Source organism: Boleophthalmus pectinirostris, unplaced genomic scaffold (genome assembly GCF_026225935.1).
Source record: "Boleophthalmus pectinirostris isolate CB_2022bp ecotype Guang Dong unplaced genomic scaffold, ASM2622593v1 HiC_scaffold_15, whole genome shotgun sequence".
In the NCBI taxonomy this organism is placed as follows: Eukaryota; Metazoa; Chordata; class Actinopteri; order Gobiiformes; family Gobiidae; genus Boleophthalmus; species Boleophthalmus pectinirostris.
In genome coordinates this window covers 26,143,436-26,169,693 of record NW_026571070.1, presented here as the reverse complement: position 1 = coordinate 26,169,693, position 26,258 = coordinate 26,143,436, and the positions used below count along the sequence as shown (strand labels likewise).

Genomic DNA, 26,258 nt, shown 5'->3' with positions numbered 1-26,258 from the left:
CTACGCCTATAAAGTGCAGAGTCAACTTGACATTTTTACGGTGAGGTTTTTTTTTTTTTTTTTTTTGTTTTTTTTTGGTCCATAACATACCAGAAGTGCCTCCGTCTTCTTCTTCTTCTTTTTTTTTTTTTTTTTTTTTTTTTTTTTGGTACACGACATACCAGAAGTGCCCGTGTGTCTTACCGCTCCTCGCCCGACACACATCAGTCACGCGGACTTTCCTTTCCTTCGATAAAGCCCGTCAAGTGCCCGCCGTGCGCGAGAGGGAACCCCGCCACGCGATTGGATAACGGGGCTTTACCGCCTCCGCACATATATAAGGCGCGTGGCAAAAAAGGCGTGAGGTAAATCTGAACAGCTGAGAAGAGAAACGTGCAGGAGAGGAGAGGGCAAAACAACAGCACATGGTGAGTTTGTTCAATCCGATTTATCTAAAGTACGGACAATTATCTGCAAGTTTGCGACGAGTAAATAACCTGTGATGAAATGATCTTTGTAAGAGCTTACGAGGCAGTTTATGTGCAGTAGCGCTAATTATAGTACAGTATAGTATTGTAGTATATAGTAATGATCTTATACGACAGGTAATTAAATGTCATGGATTCCCACTTCTTTTAACAGCATTGATCTGATTTTGTAATGTTTTTTTGTTACAATTTGGAAATGAGTCATTCAAAATGAAAATGTCAAATTAACATTAATAGATTATGTAGCAAATTTTGACTCTCAAAGTGAAACTATTTACAAAATGTTTGGCAGGTAATTTTCTCAATTTCTAATTTTGCTATTAGATTTTTATGTGATATTCACAATCAAATGCAGCCAAACTTACAAAAATGGAGAACAAATGTGAAAAAACAAGTAAATTTTTTCACTTTATATATGATTTCTTTCTTTCTTTTATTTTCTGTATTTATTTGTGTCTATTTATTTGTTTTAATAGGTACAGCGCACATTGATAAACATTTCTGTAAATGTGGCAGCATTATAGACTGTATAGTTTCCAATAGTAGTTAACAGTGCAAAGTGTAAAATGCCATCACAAAAGACAAAATACTAACTTATTATTTTGAATTTCCTACTATGTTTATACCTTTGTTTTATTTGCACATTCTTAATTTTCATTTGCAAGTTGTATTTGTTTTTCAAAGTCAATTTTTTTAGCGCATGACCTTATTGTTATTATTCATTTTCATTTAATGTTGCACTATAAAACAGAAGCAATTTCCCAGTTTGAAAATGTCAGTAAACTGTTTGCATTCTGATTCTGACCATTGTAGGAGGATCGCAGAGTTGACCCCTCTTCCACACTGAGCCCACAGAGAGGTGCACAGGTGGAGAGACTATATCCCTCACTACCCACCACCAGCAGGTAAACTCAAAACCACACTATATTATTATTATTATGTCATATAGTGATCTGTCCACTTTGTAGTTCTGAAGACTTTCTGTCCCAAATAACATGTGCAGTTCTATTGCTGGATTTCAGACAACATCACAGGTCAATAATACTTAACACAGATGGGGGCAGCTAAAATTGATATTGTTAAATCATTTAGTCACTAATAGAAATGATCAGATTCAACATTTATGCATTTAACTTGTAGATATTTCATGGAAAAGTACAATGTAATCAATAGGAAAACTGTCTCTTGCCCCCATCTATCTTCTAGAAACTGAAAACCATAGACTAGTGTACTATTGTTGCCAGTGGTCCTTGGAGTAGGCTACTTCAAAATATAATGTTTAGTGAAGTCAATAAAATGTTAACATTTGAGAGTATAGTAGTATGAAAATGGTATATAAACCTGCATTATTCATTTACTCCACACTTGGTGTTGCTGGTGGTAAGATACTGTTATAGCCACAGCTGCCTTGGGCTAGATCATAGACTGTACAGGGTAAACTGACAGAAGAGAGGATGTAAATCTGCAGTATCATACCACCAACACTCACACACGCCACAGTTAAATGATAGATCCCGTTTGTCCACCTGTAATTATCATATAATTACCAAAGTTCATTTTTTTGTTACCATGACTTTCCATCCTGTGAAAGGAAATTGCAACTCATATTTGTTAAGCGTGCTAAATAGGGCTCTTAAGGGATAGGGATACTAAGGATACTGCCTACCTATTCCTGTAACTAGAACCAATTGTCCCAACCAAATCCCAAGCACTATTTCTTGGAAGAAAAAGCTTACATTTACATGCTAACTTTCTGTAGTGCACTTATCAACCTTTTTAACAGCCCCATGTCAATAAAAGTCTATTTCATTCTATCATTTGAATTCATAATATATTAGTTTATATTTTGTCAGGACCCTCATTAAAATATGTTCATCTTCAGATTGGAGGCGTGCGTACTGAACCGCTCCGCTCCAAGCAACAACATGAACTCCACTTTTACCCACGATCCGGACAATGTTGTGGAAAACACTCAGGTAAATTACAAATCACGCAATATTGGAACATACCCAAAGTCTGGCCTAATGATCACACACCGCCAGCTCACTCAACACACTCACATCCACATCACATTACTGGAAGCCAACCAGATCAAAACTTCCACAAATATGTAAAGGGAAGTACAAACATACATTCTCGTGGCACATTTAAATTCATTTTACAGGGTTAATTTTGCGAAGTCATTGTAGTTTCATTGGCAGAGGATGTTTTGCTGATGAATCCAAAACTAAAATAATGAAAGTGGAGTAAAATGATTTGTATGCATGGATATTTATAAACAGAAATGAACAATGGTGAATAGTTTTGGCATGATACTAACATTTCAAACTCAATTTTGAAACTAAGGAATAGACTCATACAATAGACACAATACAGGTTCCATACCACAGTAACAAAAATACACTCTTTATTTAGACAATAGAATTTGATTTTCAACAACAACAAAAAAGAAAACAAAAGTCAAAAGATTGAGACTAAACACGAACAAATTTCAATACTAACACAACATTTGATATGTTTCTTAGAACGAGGAACGTGCAGTCCAAATGAAAGAACAGATCCGTGTTTTGGAAATGCAAAAACAAGAAGTAAGTACATCAAATATTCATACTTACCCAACAAAACAAAAAAAATACTAATACAAGTACTTACTTAAGTTTTTCTGTCTGTTTGACTCAGCTACTTTCCATAAACGAGAGATGGGCGAAGGAGTACAGAACCATGGTGCAGTATTACAAAGATAAGGTAAATACATTTTGAGTTTGTTTTGGGAAAAAAAAAAAAAAAAAACGAATAGGAAGTTTGAGAATTATTACTGTTATGACATCAAGTTTTTGAACCGCACTGGGAACTGGCTGTGAAAGTGTGACTTATGTAGTACTGAAATGTAATAAATATAGAATGTGCATAGTAAGTGACATAGTTGTTTTCAGATAGTAGTTTATGAAGTCAGATGAGGGCAGGGGTGTGGTGTTGCTGTAAATAAATTAAAATAATCCACAAATAGACCCAGTACAGATTCAGGTACTACAATGATAATAAAAAAACACTCATTATTTAGACAATACAAAGTGATTTTCAACATTAAATTATAGTACTTTCTTTTATATTACCATGTGGTTTTATATCTGTATAATCCATCAGTGGTCCATGGGCATATCTTAATGTGCATCTTAATGTTCTGATACACACTGATAACTTTTAGTGGAGGGTCTACCACAGAGGAAATGTTATTGCTTTGAATGTTATGTCCCACACTATGGCATTTACCTTATCTGCCTTGCATTTATTTGATTTTACAGACCTAACTTGGCCTGATGATGAACATTTCAGTCATAGCAATAAGTTGTATTCATTTTATGGTAAATTATACAAGTTTATAATGCTTTTCCACCTCCATTATAAAAAAAATCCTTACATTAATTGAATTCATGTTTTTATAACATTCTATCCATGATGTTGGACTAATTCAGAGATTATTAATAGGGTTGTAAGAATTGAAGGCATTGAAAATATGAGACTAATCATTACTAAAATGTTACTACCTGGACGACTGATGGATTACACAGAAAATACTATGATTTAATGTTGAAAATCACATTCTACTGCCTAAATACAGAGATAAGGGATCGGTATTGAGTATCAAGTCTATTCTTTAGTATCATGAAAACACTATGTAGTAATCCTAAAAATTCAACATTTGCTAATAAGAACGTTCTGTGCTGTGCAATACTTATTTGTTATTTTTCTTCTCTCAACATAGCTCCGTAACCTCAAGGCATCACTACCTCTCGAGAAGCGCCCAGACCAGAGTGCAGACGTTCATCCACATGTTTGTAAACTCAACGTTGTCAAGGATCGAACAGCAGCAGTGAGTCATATTTGGGGCATTTTCCATAACACAATGCCAATCTTTAGCGCACATGACTAAACTCGTTATCATTCAGACAGGAAGTGGTGATGGTCTGTTGAAAGCCCAGAGTGAAGCAAGACAGCTACAGGAGCAGAACCGCGCACTGGCCAGAAGGGGGCAGCACCAGAACGCAGAGATTACAAGGCTAAACAAGGTCAGGCAACATTTCAGACAAAGGAAGTGAAAAAAACACGTGCATAGTTTGAAGTATTTATTCAATGTTTTTACCAGGCTTTGGAGGAAGTACTCGTGACAAGATCGTCCCAGGAAGTGAGCACTGAAACACTACAAGAGTTATGGAAACACCAGGTAGGGCAGATTACATTGTACTATTTGTACTATAGATCAGGGCTGGACAAGATCTTGCAAAATGAGGGTTGTCATTTATTTCGCAACTTTTTAAATTGCTGTAATGCTAGGGTTTGACTAGAGGTTTACTTGTTTTTTACCAACTGATACTAAAAATATTAATGTAGTTCAAGGTTTAACATGTAAAAATGGAACATAAGGAATAAGATCATGAAACTGAAAACCACAGTATGCAACTTTTTGGCAAAAAAATACTCAGCAATAAAAGCATGTTATATAAATAAGCAGGCTTGCATCTCCATCAACCTGACCCTTACTTGGTCTAGAGGTGGACTTCCCCCTGCTTGTTTCTATGGAAATGTTGTTTCTTTGACTATAATCTTCCACAGTGGGGCATAAAACTTCATGCTTTTTCCATGGAATCATGCAGGTGATTTGCCAAGTCTAGAAAGTTACATACTGTACCTTTAAGAAAGTTTTATAGATGTTTTACAGCAATAGTACTGAATAGTACTATAGTTACTTCAATGTGATGGGATACATGTTTAAGTTAAGAGTAGCAGTAGTACAGTGAAACAAAAATCTTTCCAGTAAAATGATCTAAGTACTAACTTTGAATGTATTTGCATTTATTTATACAGGCTGACATCTATAAAGAAGATTTCCTGACAGAGAGGAAGGACAGAGAAGCACTCAAACACAAGTACTTAGAACTGGAGAAAAAGTACAAGAAGGTCCGCAATGAACTGTACGTCATCAAAAGTCAGGTATGAATGCTTATATTAGGTCAACACAATTTCTGAATAATGAATGACTCTAGAATTGTATGTTGAAAGTGTCTTTCTTTGTTTAGGTCACGTGGACTCCAACGCCACAGCCACAGTATGAATGTACCTGCACACAGCCAGGTCCTGAAGAGAAGAAGCAATCTACCTCCAACAAACTGCAAAGACGCTACACTTTTAAAGACAATCTATAAAAAAAAAAAAACATCTTCTCCTCACAAACAGAAATATATTTAAACTGTGAAGACTGTGCAACACACTATTCAAAATACATTATCTTCAGACCATGAAGTATAGGTGCTTAAGGGGCACTATTACCCTTTCTCTGATCTATGTTATAATGTTGTTTCCTCATCACAGACATACTCAGTTTGGTTCATTCTCACATATAACACATCTTGCATATATAGACTGAGTTCTGCTCCACTGTGTTTTTAAACTCTATACACTTTCACTAGAATCATTTAAATAATGTCAGCCCTGAAATTGCAAATCTCTACTGAATAAAAGGTAGAAACAGAGCATTTAGAGAGATTAGACTAATAATCCAGGATTACCCAAATGAATAAAACAAAACACAACTCTAGGTATGTTTTTACGAGGTTACAGCATTATAACATGTCGTAAAATTCAAAAGAGTAAATTTTATATAATATGGGAACTTTAACCGAATCTGTACTTCTGAATTATAAAAGGTCAGCATCATCTAGTACCAAGTTCACATTGTTCAGTAAAGGTCAACTTTACCATGAAGCATTACGTATCTGCTCCCTGCTAAAATAATGGCATAAGTCATTTGGAATGTTCCACAGTGGGACATTTTTGCAAGTTTTTTGCATGAATCAGAGCTCTGTGAGCCAATCCACGTCTGGTACAACCACTGACACAAATGTTAGTTTTATCTTTTTATCACATGCTGTAAAGTTTTCAGTTAGTAGTTTTTTTGTGTTTTCTGAAAAATTTTATAAAAAGACAGACTGTTATTTTACGTCGGCATCAACACTTTATTTATACTGTCTTTAGATTTAGTTTTTTGTGTATGTAAGATTTGTATTTAAAATTTCATAAACTTGACTTTATCTGTGGTAGACATGTTGAAATCAAATATAACATTTACTGATAACTACGGTGTGGTTGTTTTCTTGTGTTATTTTATATATACAGTATATATAAAATTATCTTCCCTGTAGTGACACCTAGTGGACTATGTAGTTATCTACACGTGTCATGGCTGTGGAAATTAGATTTGACAAGTAAATTATACTGCCTATATACTTTTATGCTATTAATACTATAAATCTTTTCAAACACCAAATACCACCTATGATGATTTTTGGCTTTCTGAGTACCATCTGGATCTCAGCCTAGATTACACCAGGCCTAACTGAGTTCTAAACCATGTCTAAAATGAGACTAAACAACACATAAGATAGTTCTAAATAATGATAAACTCAAAGGAGGGCAAAAAATAATGACAGATTTAGAGAAACTGGAGGGAAGCATGTAAGAAAATAAACGCCACCCTGTCACCGATTAGCAATAGAAAATTACAGCAATTACAGCAGAGTTACTAGAGCTTTGTTTCTCAAACTGAAGTATGCAGAATACTCAGCAGTTCAAATATTTCAATTGAATGCACATTTTTGTGTTCTTTTAGGCCAGTCCTTCTTTAGATATAGTATAGCTTTAATGTCGTGTAGTGTAGGTAAAGTCTAGACCTTGTCAAGTTCTAGTTTGAACCTACAGCCCTGTTATTGAAGTGGTTTGTAACTGGTAGTAATCAGAAGGTCAGATATAAACATATACAAGTTTTTGTCATTATATGGACAGTCCATGGCTCACTGCCTCAGACCTCACTCACCAAGCTGCAGAGGCTGCACTAGCACTGACTCATGACTGGCTGCAGGTGCTGGGGTATAGGTAGTGACCGTTCAGATCAAAGAGGCATTTCAGGTTTAAACCAATTGGATTTCAACATTGAACGACAAGCCAGAAGAGATTCATTGTGTCTTGTAAGTGGATAATCTTGAGAACCAAAACACCAAATTACAACATAAATAAATGGTACATCATGTCCATATTTTCTAAATCAGCATTACAGTTATCATCCATCCATTTTCTTCCAAGACCGGTTCATGGGGGCAGTAGTTTAAGCAGGGACTCCCAGACTTCCCTCTCCCCGGACACTTTCTCCAGCTCCTCCGGGGGGACCTGAGACATTACCAGGTCAGCCGAGAGACATAGTACCTCCAGTGTGTCCTGAGTCTTCCCCGAATTATCACTAAAATTTATATTTGATTGAAACATGTTTACCTCATATCTAGGGACACACAGGTCACGTTTATGAAATTTAAAACCAAAATATTACATACAGTGAGAACCACAGTGTTAGAGAAATTGTTCTGTGCTCTACCAAGGACAGTCACTGCAAGGTCATTCCTTGGCCTATGTCATCAGAGCTATAATACTCCCTACAACAGAAGCTACTAATTTCTTCTACAACACACAGCTGTAGAACATTTTAGTCAATTATCTTTGCTTCTGTAAGGTCAAGATAAGAATGCATTACAGTTTAATCATTATTAACTGCTTACCTTTTATCCCATCTCGTGCCGTGTGTCCTTACTTCACCTTCACATACTTACTTTTATCCATTATTGTGCTTATTAGGCCCATTTCCAAGAGACGACATTAATTCCAAAATTCTTGTACATTTATGCTTCCTGGTGGAATTTTTACGGCGTTGCATTTGATCATATTTTGGCCTGTTGGCAGCTGCACTGTATTACACTATGTTTACAGGCTGATTGTTACCATTCATCCACTGCCAAATTGAGATTCAATTTCCCTCTGGCTGGAACAGGATCAGTCCATTTCCGAAAGAAAGAGTATGTTCTACGTGATTTATACAAGGTTAGATTAGCAGAACGCTTTGAAGACTATACACAACATGGTATGCATTTTTGAATCTTTCACATAATTAATACATCTTTTCAAATGAGCATATTATTTGTGGTGTTTGCAGTTGTGTTATATTGTTATAATGTTTCCAGATCTACAGATATATAGGCAGCTTTTGTCATTTTCAGCAGTTAGCACCGTCATCTCACAGTAAAACACTTTGGGTCTTGCATGTATTTCACAAGGGGCAGTAGCGCAGTTGGCAGAATCTTTATCCGCTGATCTGAAGGTTGGTAGTTCAAATCCAGATAAAGCATGTTGTTGGTGCAGCGGTTAAATCTACTGATCCACAGGTTTTTTTGACTATTTATTTCCTCCTGTGTGTAGAGTTTAGATGTTTATTTACCCAAAATCCCCAAAATGATGATTAAAGGCTGTTCCTCCACCTAGGTACTCCATCATTTACAATCTTTGGAGAGATGAATATTCTTTCAAAATGTGGGTATTCAACTTCTATGGGATACTGATTCTACCCATTCATCCATCCATCCATCCATTTTCTTCCGCTTATCCGAGGCCTGGTCGTGGGGGCAACAGTCTAAGCAGGGACTCCCAGACTTCCCTCACCCCGGACACTTCCTCCAGCTCCTCCAGTGGAACCCCAAGGCATTCCCAGGCCAGCCCAGAGATATAGTCCCTCCAGCGTGTCCCGAATTATTACTAAAAGTTATACTTGATAGGAACATGTTCACCTCATATCTGGGGAAACACAGGTCACGTTTATGAAATTTAAAACCAAAATATTACATACAGTGAGAACCACAGTGTTAGAGAAATTCTTCTGTGCTCTACCAAGCACAGAAGCTAGCTCATTCTCATTTTGGTCTATGTCATCAAACTATAATACTCCCTACAACAGAAGCTACTAATTTCTTCTACAACACACAGCTGTAGAACATTTTAGACATAGTCCCTCCAGCGTGTCCTTGGTCTTCTCCAGGGCCTCCTCCCAGTGGGACATGCCCAGGTATTTATTCTAAACCCATAATATATTTAGATCACTATATTGCCTTTTATTGTTTTGAAAAGTGTGAGTGCTACCACAACAAACAACAGACATGTAGTGTGCTTCCTGCTAATGAAACTACTACACATTGCATCAGATTTGTGAAGTTGTAGTGTATTGTTTTGTGTCATGCTTTTGTTTATTTATGTGTGTGGGAGCATTTCATTATATATTTTAACGAAAAAAATACTGAAGTACTTCGTATTCTTAAATGGATACTTAAACCGTTCGAAAAATACATTGCTTGTGTGCAATTTGTCCCCACATTTTGGGTGGAATTTTGTGTATTCATGACACTGTATAGTATTTTTCAACTTTTTATCCTCAACTTGTCCTCACAAACTGCCACTTGATGGATGTAATACTATGATAAATATTTACCACAAGTACTCACCCACCAAACGTAATAATTAGAAAAGCATGCCCTTCTGTTTACTGCTGTAAACAGGTGCCTGCATTCTTTAACTGTGTATGGAATTTCCAGCATGTTATGTCTTTTGGATTTCACTAACAACTGGTAAACATTAGAGCAGAGTCTTATAACGTCTTATTGAAAACACTTACAGTTGTGGAGGCGGGCTTTGAAGACATTTATTGGCACTGTATTAGCTGCAATGTGTTCCTGTTTACTACACTGCATACCTGCTTGTTTCTACTTGGCAAATACAAGTTACAAAAGCCCCTTTCACACATAGTTCCCAGAAAATTGGCAGGTACAAAATGCCAGAACACTCAGCAAAGACCCCATTCACACATGCACCAGTCCCAGGACATTGCCAGCTCTCCTCTGTTACACTTAAGCCTCATGTCCACTGAATTGAATTGTTTTTGTTTTTTTTTTTGTTGGATGTCAGTATACGCGACGTGAAGAGTTTAAAATGTGCGGCAGCGAGTTGTGGCTACGACTAAAGTTTGTTGGAGCGGAAATCAGGCTCCAAGCTCTGTGCGGTAATGTGCTTGTAATTGTACCGGTAAGCTGAGACTAGTACATGTTAGCAGTGTTTCTGTATTTGTAAAGGTTAGTAGGCTAAACGTAATGGAAAAAGATGAGGAGAGATGGCCCCAATCACAAGAGAGCTATGCTGCTGTTACTTTGAAGCAATTACTGAAGCAATTGTTGACCACAGACGCAGCAAGACAAGGGCTCACTCTGCAACCAAGACTCAAAAATATATATATACCGTATTTTCCGCACCATAGGGCGCACTCATAAGCCTCCAACCCCATCAAAAAACGACAGCGTGCCCCGCAATCCACAGCACCCTATACACAAATGCACTTGAGTGTCCCAGCACGACTTCAGTAAACTACAAAGCAGCACCACCTGCAGCGCACACAAACACACACGGAGCAGACAGCGACCACGCAGTGAAAAACACCCGCAGCCACACTCATCACTCCACGCAGACGAGGAATGGAATAGAGTGCGATGTGCCACTTCGAGCCACAACTGAACAACTGAGTCACTGAGAACACGCCGACAATCCAGCGGTCCCAGACAGCACCCTCCCTACGCACCACAATTGAACAAAGCCAAGAGTTACCCTGAACGCACTAAACAAGTCCCACTGACCCATCTAACTGTTGTGTTTCGTTTAAAATCTGGTGCAGTTTGTGAAAAAAGTTCCAAAATAGACCATTCAATGACAGTGCGCCTTATAATCCAGAGGCCCATTAGTGCAGAAAATACAATACATGCTTGATATCAGCGGTAAGTCGTCTGTGGTCGTACTAAGTTCAAAGTTTGATCTCTGTCATTATCTCACTCCGACACATATGATCCACAGTTTTGAGCCACAACTGAAGATTTTTCCAAAACTCAAATCTATTTATGGAAGACGGCAAAATCGCAGCGGACACCTGGCTGTAACCTACCACCTGGTTACACAATTCCTGGTGATTTACCCAGCAACTGCCGGTTCAAAAATGAAGGTAAATCAGTTCTGGCTTTGTTCACACATGACACCGTTTTGGCAAAATGCAGGTAAATTCCCGGGTCAGGCTGCATGTGTGAATGGGGCTACAGTCGTCCGCTTGGAGCTCCGTTGAAGTGATTGTCGGCACAATTACATAAAGTGCATATGGTAACACTGTACATTGCTGGTCTAGTTACTGCTGCTTTGTCGCTACATTTATAAATAGCTGTATAAAATATGATTATGTTATTATAGTGATGAAGACAGTTGATAAAATATATTACAATGATTTAAATGGTAACACAGCGGTACCCAGTGCTCAATGTAACAATAATAACTAATGTGAAGTGGACAATATGAAGAAATGAATGGACTTTTTACAGATAAATATGTTAAATACATTCTACGGAAGGTTTGTGGAAAAAGTATCAACAACCATATGTGTTTTCTGACATTAGAGGGGTATTCCATAAATCTTTGTTTTGCATGTCTTTCAATTCACCATCTCAATAATAATTTGTTCTCACCAGAATGTCTTTGCTGTTCTTGGTGCAAACAAACTATAAATAACTTGTTTGGCCATCACTGAAACAGGCCTTGGGCTCAGTGTTTGTAGCTCACTCAAATTAAATATAAAAATGCTCTGAATTCCTTGAGTATTTGAGCAGTTAAGGCCTAATTTCCAAGTAATTATAGCAATTTTTCAAAGCTAAACATCTGGACAAAAGTTGCGAAGTTGAGATGTTTCAGTCTTTGAAACATTTACTACTTTGGACCCCTCCTGGACAAATGAAAGGAAGGGATTATATTGACATATCTAAACCACTGGCATTTTACTTATTTCAACCAAGATGACACTCTTTCTTAGCCAAGCTAGCGCCACCTAGTGCCTCCGCTCAATTTAATTTCTCTCCAGCGACTAGGTCAGGAATCGGAATACACTAGATGGTTTGCAAAAAGCCCAGAAGTGCGAGTTTGGCCACCAGCCAATCAGCGGAGAGCCATACATTCTGTGTTGGCAACGATTCCTGAGATCAAGGATTTAAAACCGGAACAAAGGTTAATTTTATCAAGGGGAATGACATTATTGCCCTTCTTCTTCCTACAGGATATGGGAAAAGCCATAATATACCAGTTTGCCCCGTTAGCAACGCATTACATCACGTCATGACCAAATAGCAGCGACTGGTTAAAAAAAAGTACCCGCCTACTGTCGAGGAAACGAATACTAATTCTGCGAGGTCAGACGGTTTTCAGGAACTGAAACTGGCTGATGAATCAGGCTAATACTTTCCTACTACACTGACAAAAAATTTGCTACAAATTTAAAGCTAGTCAAAGTTAAAAGTATTTTCTGAATGCAAGTCGGTGTAATCCTTCCTTCATCCTGGAGTGGTTCATGGTAGAAAAGGATTTCAAAGGGAGTAATCTGACCTGGTTTCTGAAAATGAGATGTTGCACTTCTCACCTGGCAGTCATTTTCGATCTGAAGTTAGCTTTTCAGACCAAAAACTTCTGACTGAAAATTATTTATTCCCGCAAGTGTCCAGATGACTACCTTTAAAAACTGTTCTGCCGTGTGTATGTAGATATTGTTTGCAATGCAGACATGTAAATCTCCAAAATTATGATTACTGATACATTTAAAAAGATTTATCTATTGACAATACAAATCTGACTTTCTTACAAACATTTTATGGAATACCCCTCAGTTCGTCCAAAGTTGTAGCAGGAATAACACAACATCCACTTGTCCTCGCCAAAGTCTTCTCCATTTCAGTCTCCCTTTAGTAAAACGCCGGGTTGGTGTGCTCGATGACGCACCGGCGACAATGGCGTCTCACGAACTTCAGCGCCTCCGGAGACACCTCGCACTCCTGCACGTTCAGAAGCTGCAGCTCACAACAGTTCGCTGCTAAGGCTTTGAGTCCTCTCCCGGAAACGCTCTCGCACGCCCTCAAGCTTACGCGCCTCAGTCCTTGGCAGTACATCGCTAGCTGCTCCAACCCGCTGTCCGAAACCAACGGACACTTCCCTACATCCAAAGACTTCAACTTCGAGCAGCTCCTTGCAAGGTGCCCCAAACCGTGATCCGTCAGCCCTTCGCAACCCCTAGCGTTCAGGTAGCGCAGTCTGGGGCAGTAGCGGGCGACGTAGCGGATCCCGACGTCTGTGATTCGAGTGCAGTGGGCGACGCTAAGGTACCGCAAGCATCCTTCAAGACGGGCGACTTCTCGGAGACCAAAGTCCCCGACCAAACGGCAGTCGCTGAGGCTGAGCTCGCGGATGGATGGGCAGTGGAGGGACAGGTGGCGCAGGGCTTCGTCGGTCAAGCGGGTACAGCGCCGCAGGTAGAGGTGGGTGAGGCGCGGGCAGTGGGAGGCGATGGTGCGGAGGCCCTCGTCCTCCAGGGAGAAGCAGTCGGTCATGTCCAGAAAGTGGATGGAGATCTGCTGGCCGTGGAGGGGAGACAGCTGCATGGTGGCCTCCGGGGTGAGACTGATGCATGTCACTTTGGAGCAGCCTGGAAAGAGAGTAGAAGAAGGGTCAGCAAATAAGTGGGATGGTGGAATGGCGCAGGAAGGACATATGTTAAAGCTACCGTCTGTATTTAGACTGGCTGGCCTGCCCTATCAACCTACTTTCTATGTTATTGCAGTCTGATAGTGTGCCAGATTTGGTCTGACAAACGAAGACGAGAGAGCACAGGTGAGTCTGAACAAAGGCCAGGTGAAGGGCCTTCATATCTGCCATCTGCCATGCTGGTGAAAAAAATTAAATGCAGATGGTATCTTTAATAGACTAGTGTTACGCTGCTTTAAAAAAGTTAAAAAGTAAAATAGTTATATGAGTACCTGAAAAAATATGTCTTATTTAGAATTTTGAGCTTTAGGCTACAATCCGGTGTGTTTACATTCATGTTGTGTCATGTTTGTTCATTAACATGCTCTGTCCCAATCAAATAAATAAATTTACTGACAAGGATTGAATTACTATTGACTTGTTAAAGTTCCATGTTTTAGCCATAAAATAGGTACACAAACCTGACTCTCTCCATTGAAATGTTGTTCCTTACGTATAATCCTCCACAGTATGACATAAAAATGTATTTACATTTACATGTATTTACATGGGATCATGCGTGCCACCTCTAGAAAGTTCCATGGTTTTGCCTTAGTATTTTTCTGACTATTATAATAATTCTTATTTCAATCAAAATCTGCCAATGGGGTAAGAGAGTGTCCCTTATTTGAAAACATGTACTGACAAAAACTGTGATAAGTAACATGGTTTGTAATATGTATGTAAGTGGCCGATGGCACAGATTGATCTGCCCCTGGGCATCTGTGGCTACATTAGTAGTTTACTACCACCGGGTATGGAGTGAATTAATAATGCTCTGTAAAGAGTCTTTGTGATATATGTCTGTGAAAAGCGCTATTTAAATAAAAACACTTACTTATGATTTTCAAATGATGGTCTTAAACAGTCCTATATATGTTAAAACCTCTTGCTATCTGCCTTTATGAGTCCTTTAACCAGGATGGTGGATGACACTAGCAATATAATAAATAAATAGACAAATCTTTGACTTCTTCGACATTTCCACAATAGTTAAAGGCCTGGCAGAGGAGAGCGTGCTAATCACAGCCACAGTACGCTCTGCTCCACATGAAGTCTGCAGCAGGAACACTTTGTACAGCCTCAAAAACAAAACTGGATAAGGTTTACAAAAAACTCATAGGCCTTAATGTCCCTTCCAGTTACAAAAGCTCTTGATTTCATTATTGCGACTATTTTTACTCAACAGAAGCAGACTTCCTGATGGTAATGGTGCAGACAGTGCTACAGCTCACTATTTGTGTCAATGGCTTAATGAAAGCAACAGGCCGTCTCCTTCACTCCATCATTCACTCTGCTCTCTCTCCTCATCCTCTCGTTTTGTATGCTCTCCCTCGCTTATTCCTCTCTCTCCTCCTCTCTCTCTCTCTCTCTGCTCTCTGTATGTTAAGGTGTCTCATTCTCTCTTCCTCTTATTTCTTCACTTCTCTCTCCCCCCTTCTCTTTTGGCTCTCTTTCTTCCGCTACACATCTTACTTTTCCTTCTATATGCTCTCTCTTGTTCATATTCCTATCCTTCTCTATTGCTCTTTTTCCTCCCCCCTGTCTGCTCTCTTCTCCTGATTTCTTCTCTCTCTCTCTCTCTCTCTCTCTCCTTGTTGTCTGAGTCACCATTTCTCCACTTACTTGACTCTCTTTCTCCCTGTGCTTTCTTTCGATTTCTTTTTGTTTCTATATTTTTATTCTCTCTCTCTCTGCACTCCCATTTTTCTCTCAGCTCTGTCATTCTTCCTCACTTTTCCTCTTCTCTTTCTCTACCCTTCTGCCCCTCTTTTCTTCTACTCTCTTCTTCCATCTCTCCTCTCTCTCATTCTACCTCTCTAGTCTTTCCTTCCTCTCTCTTCTTCTTTCATTCATTCTCTCCCCCTTTTTTTCTCCTTTTCTGCTCACTCTCACTCCCCTTTCTCCACCTTTTGGCTCTCTGTCTCCGTCTCCTCTCACATGCCCTCTCCCCCTTTCTCTCCTTCTCTCTCTCTTCTCCTCTATGCTCTCTCCCCTTTTCTCTCCTTTCTCTCTCTCCATTTTCAGCTCAAACACTTTTCACTTCCACATGGGATCTGCAGGTTGGCAAAGTCTCTCCACGGGCCTAATGCTTTTACCAGCTTCAGGACAAACGACAGAGAAGGAGGGAGGAGGAGGGAGGAGGAGAGAGGAGGAGGGAGGAGGAGAGAGGAGAAGAGAGGAGGAGAGAGGAGGAGAAGGATTTGTAGGTACAGTCCACATGACGTCAGCTCCAGTCCAGTCCCTCACTAAACTTATAGAGCCCACCTGCAGCTATTAGACATTAGAGATTTTTACATGCATAGGGGGAATTTGGATTACGGTGATCATAAAAGTCCATACATCTGACATGTTTCATATTTATCAGGAGAATAGTAGCACAGAGAATTACGTAATCCCTAAATGTGAAAAATATTGCACTTTTCTCAGAGCTATTTCATGTCATATCTGTGGGAGTTCAATACAGACTCATTTGTTACTGTGCACTATGCCACCTGCTTGTCTCCATGGAGATGTTGCTTTGCCAAGAATGTTTCACAGTATGGCATTAAATGTATCTATCTCCATGAGGTAAAGTACATGATGTTACCAAGTCAAGTTACAGACATATGTGAGGAAAGGGAAGTAAGATAATGCAAAAAAGATAATGAACTCAGTGTTAACTAGCTAGATAAATTTAACCCCTTAACGTCGATTGTCACAAATATGCAACAAACTGTATCAAGATATAAGCCAAGTTAGCGGCTGCATTCCCCAGTGCTGGTTAGTGCATATGCAGTATCGTCCTAAGAACCTTTGGCAAGCACTTGTTTCTAGTTGCCGTAAATTTTCAACATACCCTCATTTCTATTTCTTTTTTTTTTTTTTTTTGCTATAGTCAAATTAATAATCTCTTAATTTACCATCTACTTAACCCTCACTCTCTCCTCTGGGTCACAGTGACTCGAAGAAAAAAATTTTTTCCTTCCCACTTTTTTGGAGTGGGTCAATCAGACCCAAACAATTATTTTCAAATGAATTCTCTCCAGGCGAGAAAATAAATTTTGGGGTCTGATTGACTTGCCCCAAGAGAGCGGGAAGGGAAAAAAAATGTCTTCGGGTCAATGTGACCCCGAGGAGAGGCAAAAATAAACACAAAACATTTTTATATACATCTATATAAATTCAGGCGTTAAGGGGTTATTTCCCTCAACTCACCTCGACCACACCTCTAATTTCCCAGAAGCTTCCCAGAAATTTGTAGCAGCCTTTCCCATCATCCCAGTTTGTCTCGGCTGACTCGATCCCACCCTCCCATCCCCTATCTTGTTCATCTTTCAGCCAGACAGCTACGAGAGGGATCCCGCTCCGTCTGGGCCAACCAAAGATTGAGACGGAGCCCCCACCTAGAGTCTCAAACCAGCCATCTACACCCCGCCTCGTACATTATCACTTCTTCACTCTATGTTGTTGTTGGCGTGGTCCTTGCTAGTGAACATAAGAATAAGCATACTGTGTTTATTACTGAAACCAATAGATAAGGCTACTTTTTCTTAATTTTTTCATTGGCTCAAATATATGATTAAGATCAGATTCACTTACATAACACATAAACAACAAACTAAGAAACCCTAAGTCCATGTATTTACCTGACAGGTTTAAGTGCTCTAGGTTGGGGCATCTGGAGACCACCTCAAACACGGCCTCGTTGGAGATGTTGTAACAGCCTCCCACCTCCAGGCGGCGCAGCTCGGGGCAGCACTGTGCGAGCACATGTAGCCCGCGGTCGGTTAGCCTCTTACAGCCGTTCACGATGACCGTCTCCAGGGTCAGACACGTTGGGGGTGTCCTGACAAAGCCGGTGAGTAAGAACCCGGATGGCCCTGTCCACGTGAAGCAACTCTCCAGTCAGACGAACCGTACCTAGGGATAGAAATGTTTAAATTGCTGTACCAGAATTTTTACTTGAGACTGATCCCTTAGCCCAGGCATCCATGATTCACTGGCAGATCATGACGTAACTCTCCTTCCTGGCATGAATGTGGGCGGATAACAAGTTTGTTTATATATATATATATATATATATATATATATATATAAATCCTACGAGGAGAACTCAAATATAGATTGAGTAATAATGTGTTTAATGCAGCTTTGCACACATTTGTGTACATTTTACAGAAACAAAACTTAAAGCCACATGGCTCATTTGCATAATATGCATCATATCTACAAGCTCTGAAAAAATACGGTCTGATGCGCTCAGCTTCTGTCAGACTAAAGGACACAACTTACTACGCAAGGCTCCTGACTACAGTAGCCATAATGCTCTGGCAATCCATCAAGCGGTGCAGCTTGGTAGCTTACCAAAGTTGTACTATAACATTTTGACAACCAGAATGAATACATAAGGTGCACCGGATTATAACACACACTGTCGAAAATTAAAGGATTTTAAGTGCGCCTTATAGTCCGAAAAATACAGTATATTTTTTGTTCCAGTGCCACGGTATAAAAAACATTTCTAAGATAATAACAGTAGTACTATAAAATATTACTGTTAAACTATATTATAACACTTTGACATCATAATACCCCCCACTGTGCCGTACCCCAGAGGCGAGGGTCCCAGGCCAGGTTGTACCAGCGGCGGCACACGCGGGCACATCGACAAAGCTGGTTGGTGGGCAGGTGGGAGAAGATCTGGAGGAGGGTGTGGTCGGGCAGCAGGTCTATGGGCGCATGGAGGTGGTGTGATTTGGAGGGTCTGGAGCGGGTGCCTGGGTGAGGGTGTACCACAGCAACGGTCTCAGCAACAGCGGATGACGAAGAGGAGGAGTTTGTCTCATGGCCGTTACTGGACAGAGCCGGAGAGGAGAGGGAGGAGGACTTGGAAGGGAGGATCAGACCAGGGCTGGGGGTGCTAAGGGTGCGTGTGCTGGAGTCAAGACCTGGAGAAAAATGACAAAGATAACAATTACATACAATTTAATTCATTTGTTTGTATTTTAGGTCCCAAATTACAATATTTTATGATCTGTTTCCTCATCACCAACAGACCTGGAGTTGTGTTTTGTTTCATTCACACATGTTAAACACACAAACCCTGCATATTTTGGTGCTTCTCTTAAACTGAAAACACTGTTCCATTTTGTGATGCCATGTAATACAGGAAATGCTCCACTGTGTTTTTAAACTCCATGCAACTTCACTCAGTCATAAGTCATGAGAAAATTTGCAGTCTTGGAACAGAGGATTTTGATCTTTGGAGATGTAGAGAGACTAACAATAAAGAGTTACTCAAACATGTGTGAATGAAAAAACACAACTCTAGGTCTGTTTTTGATGAAGAAACACTATAACAAGACTTAAAGCTCACAAGAATCCATTTTGTGTAATATAGGACCTTTAATCAATTAATCAAAACAAATCTATAATTGAAATCAACTAATGCAGTAATCAAATAATTGTTATGTGGTATATACCCAGATTCCTAAACCTTCTGTGATGATAGACAAAGGAAATGTCTAAAATGTGTGCAGTGAATTAAGAAGTGCTCAAGTGGCATGAATTTAGTTTTATCTGGGAATAATTTAGAAAAAGTGTCAAATTCGCACATTTCTCTATCTAAACAACTAATCAACAGTGGGGATTGGAGCGTGATGAAATGGCTAAGAAGCTGCAAACTCAAAGTAAAATGTTGCTACGAAACACACTCTTAATAACAAAGAGTAAATAGAGTAGTAGAATGAGGGGAAGGCTATAGAAAGAAAGTTCATTTTTCAATAGTTTTTCAACACCATACTTTTACTCTTACTTGATTAATATTTAGTTTGAAGTAACAGTAAGCCTATTCATACTTGAGTAAATTTGTGGTCTTCAGATATGATTTAGAGTTGATCAGATTTTGTGTTTATCCTTTGAAAAAAAGAGCATTTTAAAATATGTTGTCCTTCCATTTACATTAACTTTTAAATGTTATGTCACAGTTACTCTTTCATTTACTGTTATTTGAGTAATACTTTTCTTAAATGGTGTTTTACTCCTACTGCTACTACTTTGCACTTCTACTTGAGTAATATTATTTTGAAAAAACATTCTTACCTGAGTAGAGCATTTGGCTACTCTATGCTTTAAAAACAAGGATAAGACTCAATGTAACCGAATAGAAGCCTAGTCTAATCATGTAACCTACAAACATGAATCTATTAGAATATATATTACGTCTGTTGTCATTAGATTTTCCATTACGCTCTTTTTAGAAACTCAAATGGACTCAATTAATCAAAATAACAACTGGCAGAGACAATGCCACTATGCTATCTCATCCATGAAAAGGAGTTTCCAGGGATTTCAGCTGGTTGACGTAATAAAGTGTGGGTTATCTTGTTGTTGCCGTAGTAACTGTCACACAGACCCTGTATCAGATGGACTGTGGAGTTTCATAGTGTTAGTCTTCACTGTGTCCATCGGGCAGGATTGATAGGCTTTGCGAACTAGCATTTCAGGGAGTCACATGGATGAAGTCACCCTTTAAACTTGCACCGTGGGCAGCCTAGGAGCGGTTTGCAAAGTAAACAGACAAACCTTTTTAGATGTTGCTATAATTGAGTATACATGTGCAGTATATACTGTATATAGATAGTATCTTCCTCAAGACATACATTGTGGATAGTTTTTCCACTGAGTTAACAATATCTAACACTCCAATAAAAGTCAATAAAAAGCCTGTCTTTTCCTCCTCTCACTTCTCAAACTTGCACTGCTGTATTACGTTTTGGACTGTTTACATAAACACACTACAGAGGGGATATTATGCAAAATCTTTTTTTTTTTTTTTTTTAGCTGTCTACCATGTTAAACCATTGTTCCCCATCAAAAACATTCTTGAAGAGGCTTTAGATGCCATCCTTGCATGTTTCAGTAAGTAAGTGGGGCCCTATACGAGCCCTCCTTGGGGTTAGCTGTAAGATTCTGTGAATGCTCAGTCATAAGCTTACGTCACCCATGCTCTCACAAGACAATTCTCCATAAATATACAAAAACATGATACACAACTGTACACATCAACTTAACAAACCTAATGTGATGTGCAGTAAATGTATGACCAGTTTTTAAGACAAAAAATTGCTTTTTCAAAATAATAAAAGGTAACATGGTCATCTCAATATGTTACATGTTAGCAGCCACAGAAGTAAAATGACCCCACTTTAAGAATTAGGGTTGCATGGTGAAAAAGTCCTAAAAGTACTTCTAGTAAAAGTAATAATATTAGCAGTTGGTATTTAAATACCAACTTGAAATTACACCTAAAAACAAAACTTCCTTTAGCTTTTTAATCTTTTCAAATTAGCATGACTAATCTCTAATAACTTTTAGCAGATACTGAGAAATCTTCCACTTCTTTGGAGCCCAAATTGACTTGTTTACTGGCAGCAGAACGGATTTGTGACATGAAACCATTCGGATACGACCAAGTATTTAAGGCACACTTGAGGAGCATTTAGAACCTAACGCTGCACGGGGAGGACATGTCTCAGAGGTCTGTGGAAGTCATTGGAGACGAGCTGAGAGGAAGAGCTGTCCAACATCTGGAATAAACATCTGTGGGACACTTGTCTTCACGACGGTCCCAGAATCAGCTGTCTCTACACTCCAGTCCACACGCACAAAAATCTTCATTGGTCATGCACTCACTGACATGCAGCTGATTTCCTACAAAACCAATGCACTGCTCTGTGCTGTCACCATGGGAATTAATCGCAAGCACATTGCTCTAACATATTAGATCAGTGTTTAGTTTATGGGGACTACTTTTCCTTTCCTTTCTCTCAGAGGAGCACTAGAGGTGATAATGCTAGTTTAAAACGTGTAGCTGACATCCAAAAGCTCACAAACTGAACTATAATACCAGAGGTGCTGAGTACTTATATTTGCTATTTACTTCAGTAACTTTTTGATGAAATTGTATTTTTTAGAGTTATTTTCGAGCAGCATATCTTTACTGTTATTTGGGTAATATTTATATAGAAGTAGCAGTACTCTTACTTGAGTAAAAACTTTGGTTACTCTTCCCGCTGTCAGTAAATCTACAAGAGCTGACAAAAAGCTGTCAACACTATGACATGATTTAAACATTTGTTTATTGCACCACTCCTTTAGATATTATTTAGTTTGTCAAATTTTTGCTCTTCTACTTAAAATTTTAATAATATTATTTTTAAATCTTACTTGAGTACACATTTACTACTCTACCCCCTGCTGTGTAATACTTACTTAAGTATTTGTTAAGACTTAACTCTTGATCCTGTGTTGTCACCTGTTTGTCTCCATGGAGATAGATAAGTTTAATGCCATACTGTGGAACATACAAAGCAAAGCAATGGCAACATGGACACAAACAGTGACCGACCCTTATCCAGAAAAGTTACACAATGCACCTTTAACACAAATGGTATCAAACACGGATACAGCTTGGGATCATTTGAAATGGACTCAGAAAGCTGAAATCTTTGGTATGTCTTGTCATTATTGAACACAGACATCCGCCAAGGCACTAAGCCATTTCTGCACAGTAACAGTAGCATGCTTAGGTATGGGTTTACAATTAAATGGAAAAAGATGGAACACGGGTCATTCAATTGTGACTTATGTGGCTCTAAGTGCTTAGTACAATGGAGTGTGAATAGAAGACAGAAATACTGCCACTGGCTGAGACACAAATTCCAAACAGTGCAATTACATGTGTCACTGATCAGAGAAGAACTGCAAGGCCAGGAAATCACACTGCTTCTAATCAAGTGTAGACATACACAAGTGCAGCTTCAAGTGACTTTGTTCACACAGCTGTTAGAAGAATAAAGCCTGGTGTTAATAGGATTTACTTTTATCTATTTTGGCTCTTTATTAATCAGTGTATGAGTAATAAGCTCATTCTTCAATACAGATGGAGCAGGAGGGGACCACAATTCTAGATCTGTGCGTGTCCATAGCAGCTCAACCTTGAAAGCTGTGCGCTAATGAGGAAAATAAACGTTTTGCTAGCTTCCCTCTATATATTTCCGCTATATATTGACAGTATGTGTAACATTGCATGTGCATTAAATTGCATTTTTTAGTACAATGGTTTGGATGATGGTGCATATAGTGCTGTCACGATAATACAATTTGAAATTTGATATATTGCTGAAGTAAATATAGACGCTAAACAATTATACTAAAACTAATTTATACCACAGGCACAAAAACCCAACAGAAAACCTAAACCACAAAAGTTCTCTAAATGTACAATATTGTTAAAAAATCATGGCTACAATAAATAAACAGCAGAATGAAACCATCGCAAAGGAGAAATTCAATTCTGTCAACTGGACTAAAGTTTTTTGGATCAAATATGTTTGCAGCTCATCCAAGCTGCTTCTTCAGTTCTGGTCAGAGGCTGTTGAACACTGCCTAAAGGGAGGAGCTAACTACACTGAAACTACTCTGAAAATAACATACCTACTTATTAACAGTTTCTGCTTATCTATTGAACTGCACTAAGTGGGGACTTTGCCTGAGTCATATTAGCAGAATCATTCTGATGGGTGCTTTCAAACCTCTGAGCATACAGGCTATCCCTGTTGTTTTCACTGTTTTGATTTAGATCTGAGGATGGAATTGTAAATCGGAGAAAGATGATGTTTGAACTCTCCATTTCTGTTCAAAAATGGTCTTTCCTAACACAAGTAGCCTCTTAAACTCCCCTCTCAGACCAATTATTTTCTCTGGCTAAGATCTGTACCTCTCTATCCTCAAAGAAGTGGTTAGACGCTTTGAGAAGGAGATGTACGGTGGATTGAAGTCCACTGTTGCTCTCTCGTACCAACATAGACTTCTACAGCTCAAATCTTATCATACAGCCAAAAAACAACCACACATTTCCCAGTAGTTCAAAGAAAATGTACACACAATAAATTGTTCCAATTGTTCCATCTGTTGGGCATTTTTACCTCATTAATCATAATAGTCAGTCCTGGCTAAACAGGACTGTCTCTGTGCAGAAAAACAGCTCTTTCAAAAAAAAATAATCAGGTAATGTTAGTTTTTATGTGATTATACTGCCTTAATTCAAGAAAGAAAAAAGAAAAAAAGGCACATTGAGTCTGCTCCCTGACAGCGCTGCAGGGGGAGCTCAGAGGTACTTAATTCAGCTTTAAATGTCACAATTCAAGAAGTTTTAAGAATGCAATGCTTATTATACATTATTATACATTTTACAAATCAACAACTTCTGCATGTGAACAAAAAACAAGCCCAAAGCAAATAAAAAGCATGTTAATAGAAATATCCGGACCTGTGCAGCCTAAAAGAGTTGGACTTTTAACAGACTACAGTTGCTTATTGGCAGGATATTGCGGACTATAACTCTCCTTAATAAGTGAACAGCCAGTGTTGTGTTTTATATCGATGTATCACTTGCAGAACCCATCATTAACAGCGCAAATTCCGTGCAGCTGTTAAACTCCTCTTCAAGGCACGAAGCGTCGCACATGGCCGACCATTCAGAGGAACTGGAGAAACCGGAGTCGAAAACGGGGGAACATCTGGTCTCTGCCCTGGACTTAGAACAACGAGTCCGTGGTGAAATGAAAGGAGAATCTCATGCATTGTGAATGTGCACGAAGCCACAGAAAAGGCATACTTGGCTGAAATCATTTGCCACTAATACCCAAATCTACGGTTGAGGAAAAGCAGTGCGGGCAGCCGGCTCTCCGCTACTTCACATCTGGATAGCGTTTTTTTTTTTTTTTTTTTTTTTTTTCCTTCAAACCGCAAGTCTTATGTAAATCAATCTGAGTGATCAAGAGGCAACCAAACTGCGCAATGGTACGACGGGAGTGATGTTGCTATAATGGCAAACAAAAGTCATGCTGATTGAAGTGCGAGTAACAGGGGGAGAGGGTTCAGCAGGGAAAAAAAGTTGGCGTAGCGTTCTTGCAGACTTTAGCAGACAGAGACAAGTGCACAAGCATGGGTCAGTGTGGACTTTTGACTCGCCCCGCTAAACTTAAGCTAGAGGGATTGAGTATGTGGCTGGATGTTGCGGTGCCGTGAAGTGAAGCTAAGTCCACGTCTGGAGCATGACGGATTATTATCACTGTTGGCGTCTGGAGGGAGAGCCTATTAGCACATTTCTCTGTACATATATGTAGATGGGAGCGCGGTTAAAAGATGGCCGCTTCGCCTCATACCTCAAACTGTATGTGACAAGCTTCAGAGTAAGACTGAATTAGGTTAAACGAATAGTTCCTTTGAGTCCGTAGCGCGAACTATGATACAAATGCAAGATGGGATTTCTGTTAGCAACTATTCGTCTAAGCATCCGAGGACAAAATGCAAACATTAAACATGCTAATGCCTTGTACAGTCGTCCCTCGCTATATCACGGTTCACCTTTCGCGGTCTCGCTGTTTCGCAGAATTTTTGTGTGCAATTTTGCATGCCTTTTTGGAATGTATGAAAGCACATTGTGGTCCTTTCTCCTGCGATCACCTCTGAGCCCGTCCCGACAGTGCGTCCTGTTTCAGTTCTGGTTTAGTCCTGGATTAGTCCTGGATTAGTCCTGGTTTTGTTCTGTTTTAGTCATAGTTCAGTCCTGTTTAGTCCTCCTCTTTCAGTCCTGGAATCAGTTCCTAGGTTAGTCCTGGGTTAGTCCTGGTTTAGTCTTGGTTCAGTCCGTGGCATATGCAGAGAAAAAGTTTGATATAATCTCGTGTTAACGGGCAGGTGCGGCGCTGTACGGTGGTCTCTCTCAGGTGCAGGTCTCTAAAAATGGACCCATGCAGGGTTCCAGGACGAAAAGTAACAAAAAGGACGACAACAGCAATAAGTTTTAAGAAGGATGCAAAAAGGGTTAACTGTCCTGTCTGAGAAAAGTGTATAAAGTGTGTGGTGAGGGGCTTTACAGCCGTAAAACAGATATAAATAATTGTAAAAAATAAAGTTGACTACTTTGTGGATTTCACCTATAGCAGGTTATTTTTAGAACATAACCCCTGCGATAAACGAGGCACCACTGTATGAGGATTCATTTATCATTCAAATGTAAATAAACTGTATTTGTATAGAAGCTATTGGGCAGTGGTAGTTTTTATGACATATTACCCACCACATAAACTTCTGTCCTCCCTCACTGAAATTCCCAAAGTAACATTGTCAAGTTGCATTTAAATAGGTTGAAACCTTAAAAAAGCTGTACCAGACTTTCACTGTCTAAGAAGTAAGCATCCTAATTATTCACCACAATGCGTTTATAAG

The 26,258-nt window shown here is 39.2% G+C and overlaps 2 protein-coding genes across 2 annotated transcripts in view; one reads left to right on the top strand and one right to left on the bottom strand.

Annotated features, from left to right (window-relative positions):
- The first annotated feature begins 264 nt into the window (after positions 1–264).
- On the top strand, positions 265–6,597 carry LOC110165569 (TNFAIP3-interacting protein 3-like). Its single transcript, XM_020930766.2, has 10 exons — positions 265–407; positions 1,281–1,372; positions 2,350–2,443; positions 2,993–3,055; positions 3,147–3,212; positions 4,231–4,338; positions 4,415–4,534; positions 4,612–4,689; positions 5,331–5,456; positions 5,543–6,597. The coding sequence occupies exons 1-10, from the start codon at positions 405–407 to the stop codon at positions 5,666–5,668; spliced, it is 876 nt and encodes a 291-aa protein (XP_020786425.2). The 5' UTR covers positions 265–404; the 3' UTR covers positions 5,669–6,597.
- Positions 6,598–10,020: 3,423 nt separating this feature from the next.
- The window catches only part of si:dkey-192l18.9 (F-box/LRR-repeat protein 7), a 49,689-nt gene continuing 33,451 nt past the window's right edge, over positions 10,021–26,258 (bottom strand). Inside the window, 4 exon segments of the mRNA XM_020930771.2 lie at positions 10,021–13,881; positions 17,609–17,796; positions 17,798–17,882; positions 18,572–18,910. Of these exon segments, the coding sequence (XP_020786430.2) occupies positions 13,145–13,881; positions 17,609–17,796; positions 17,798–17,882; positions 18,572–18,910 (1,349 nt within the window). The 3' untranslated portion in view covers positions 10,021–13,144.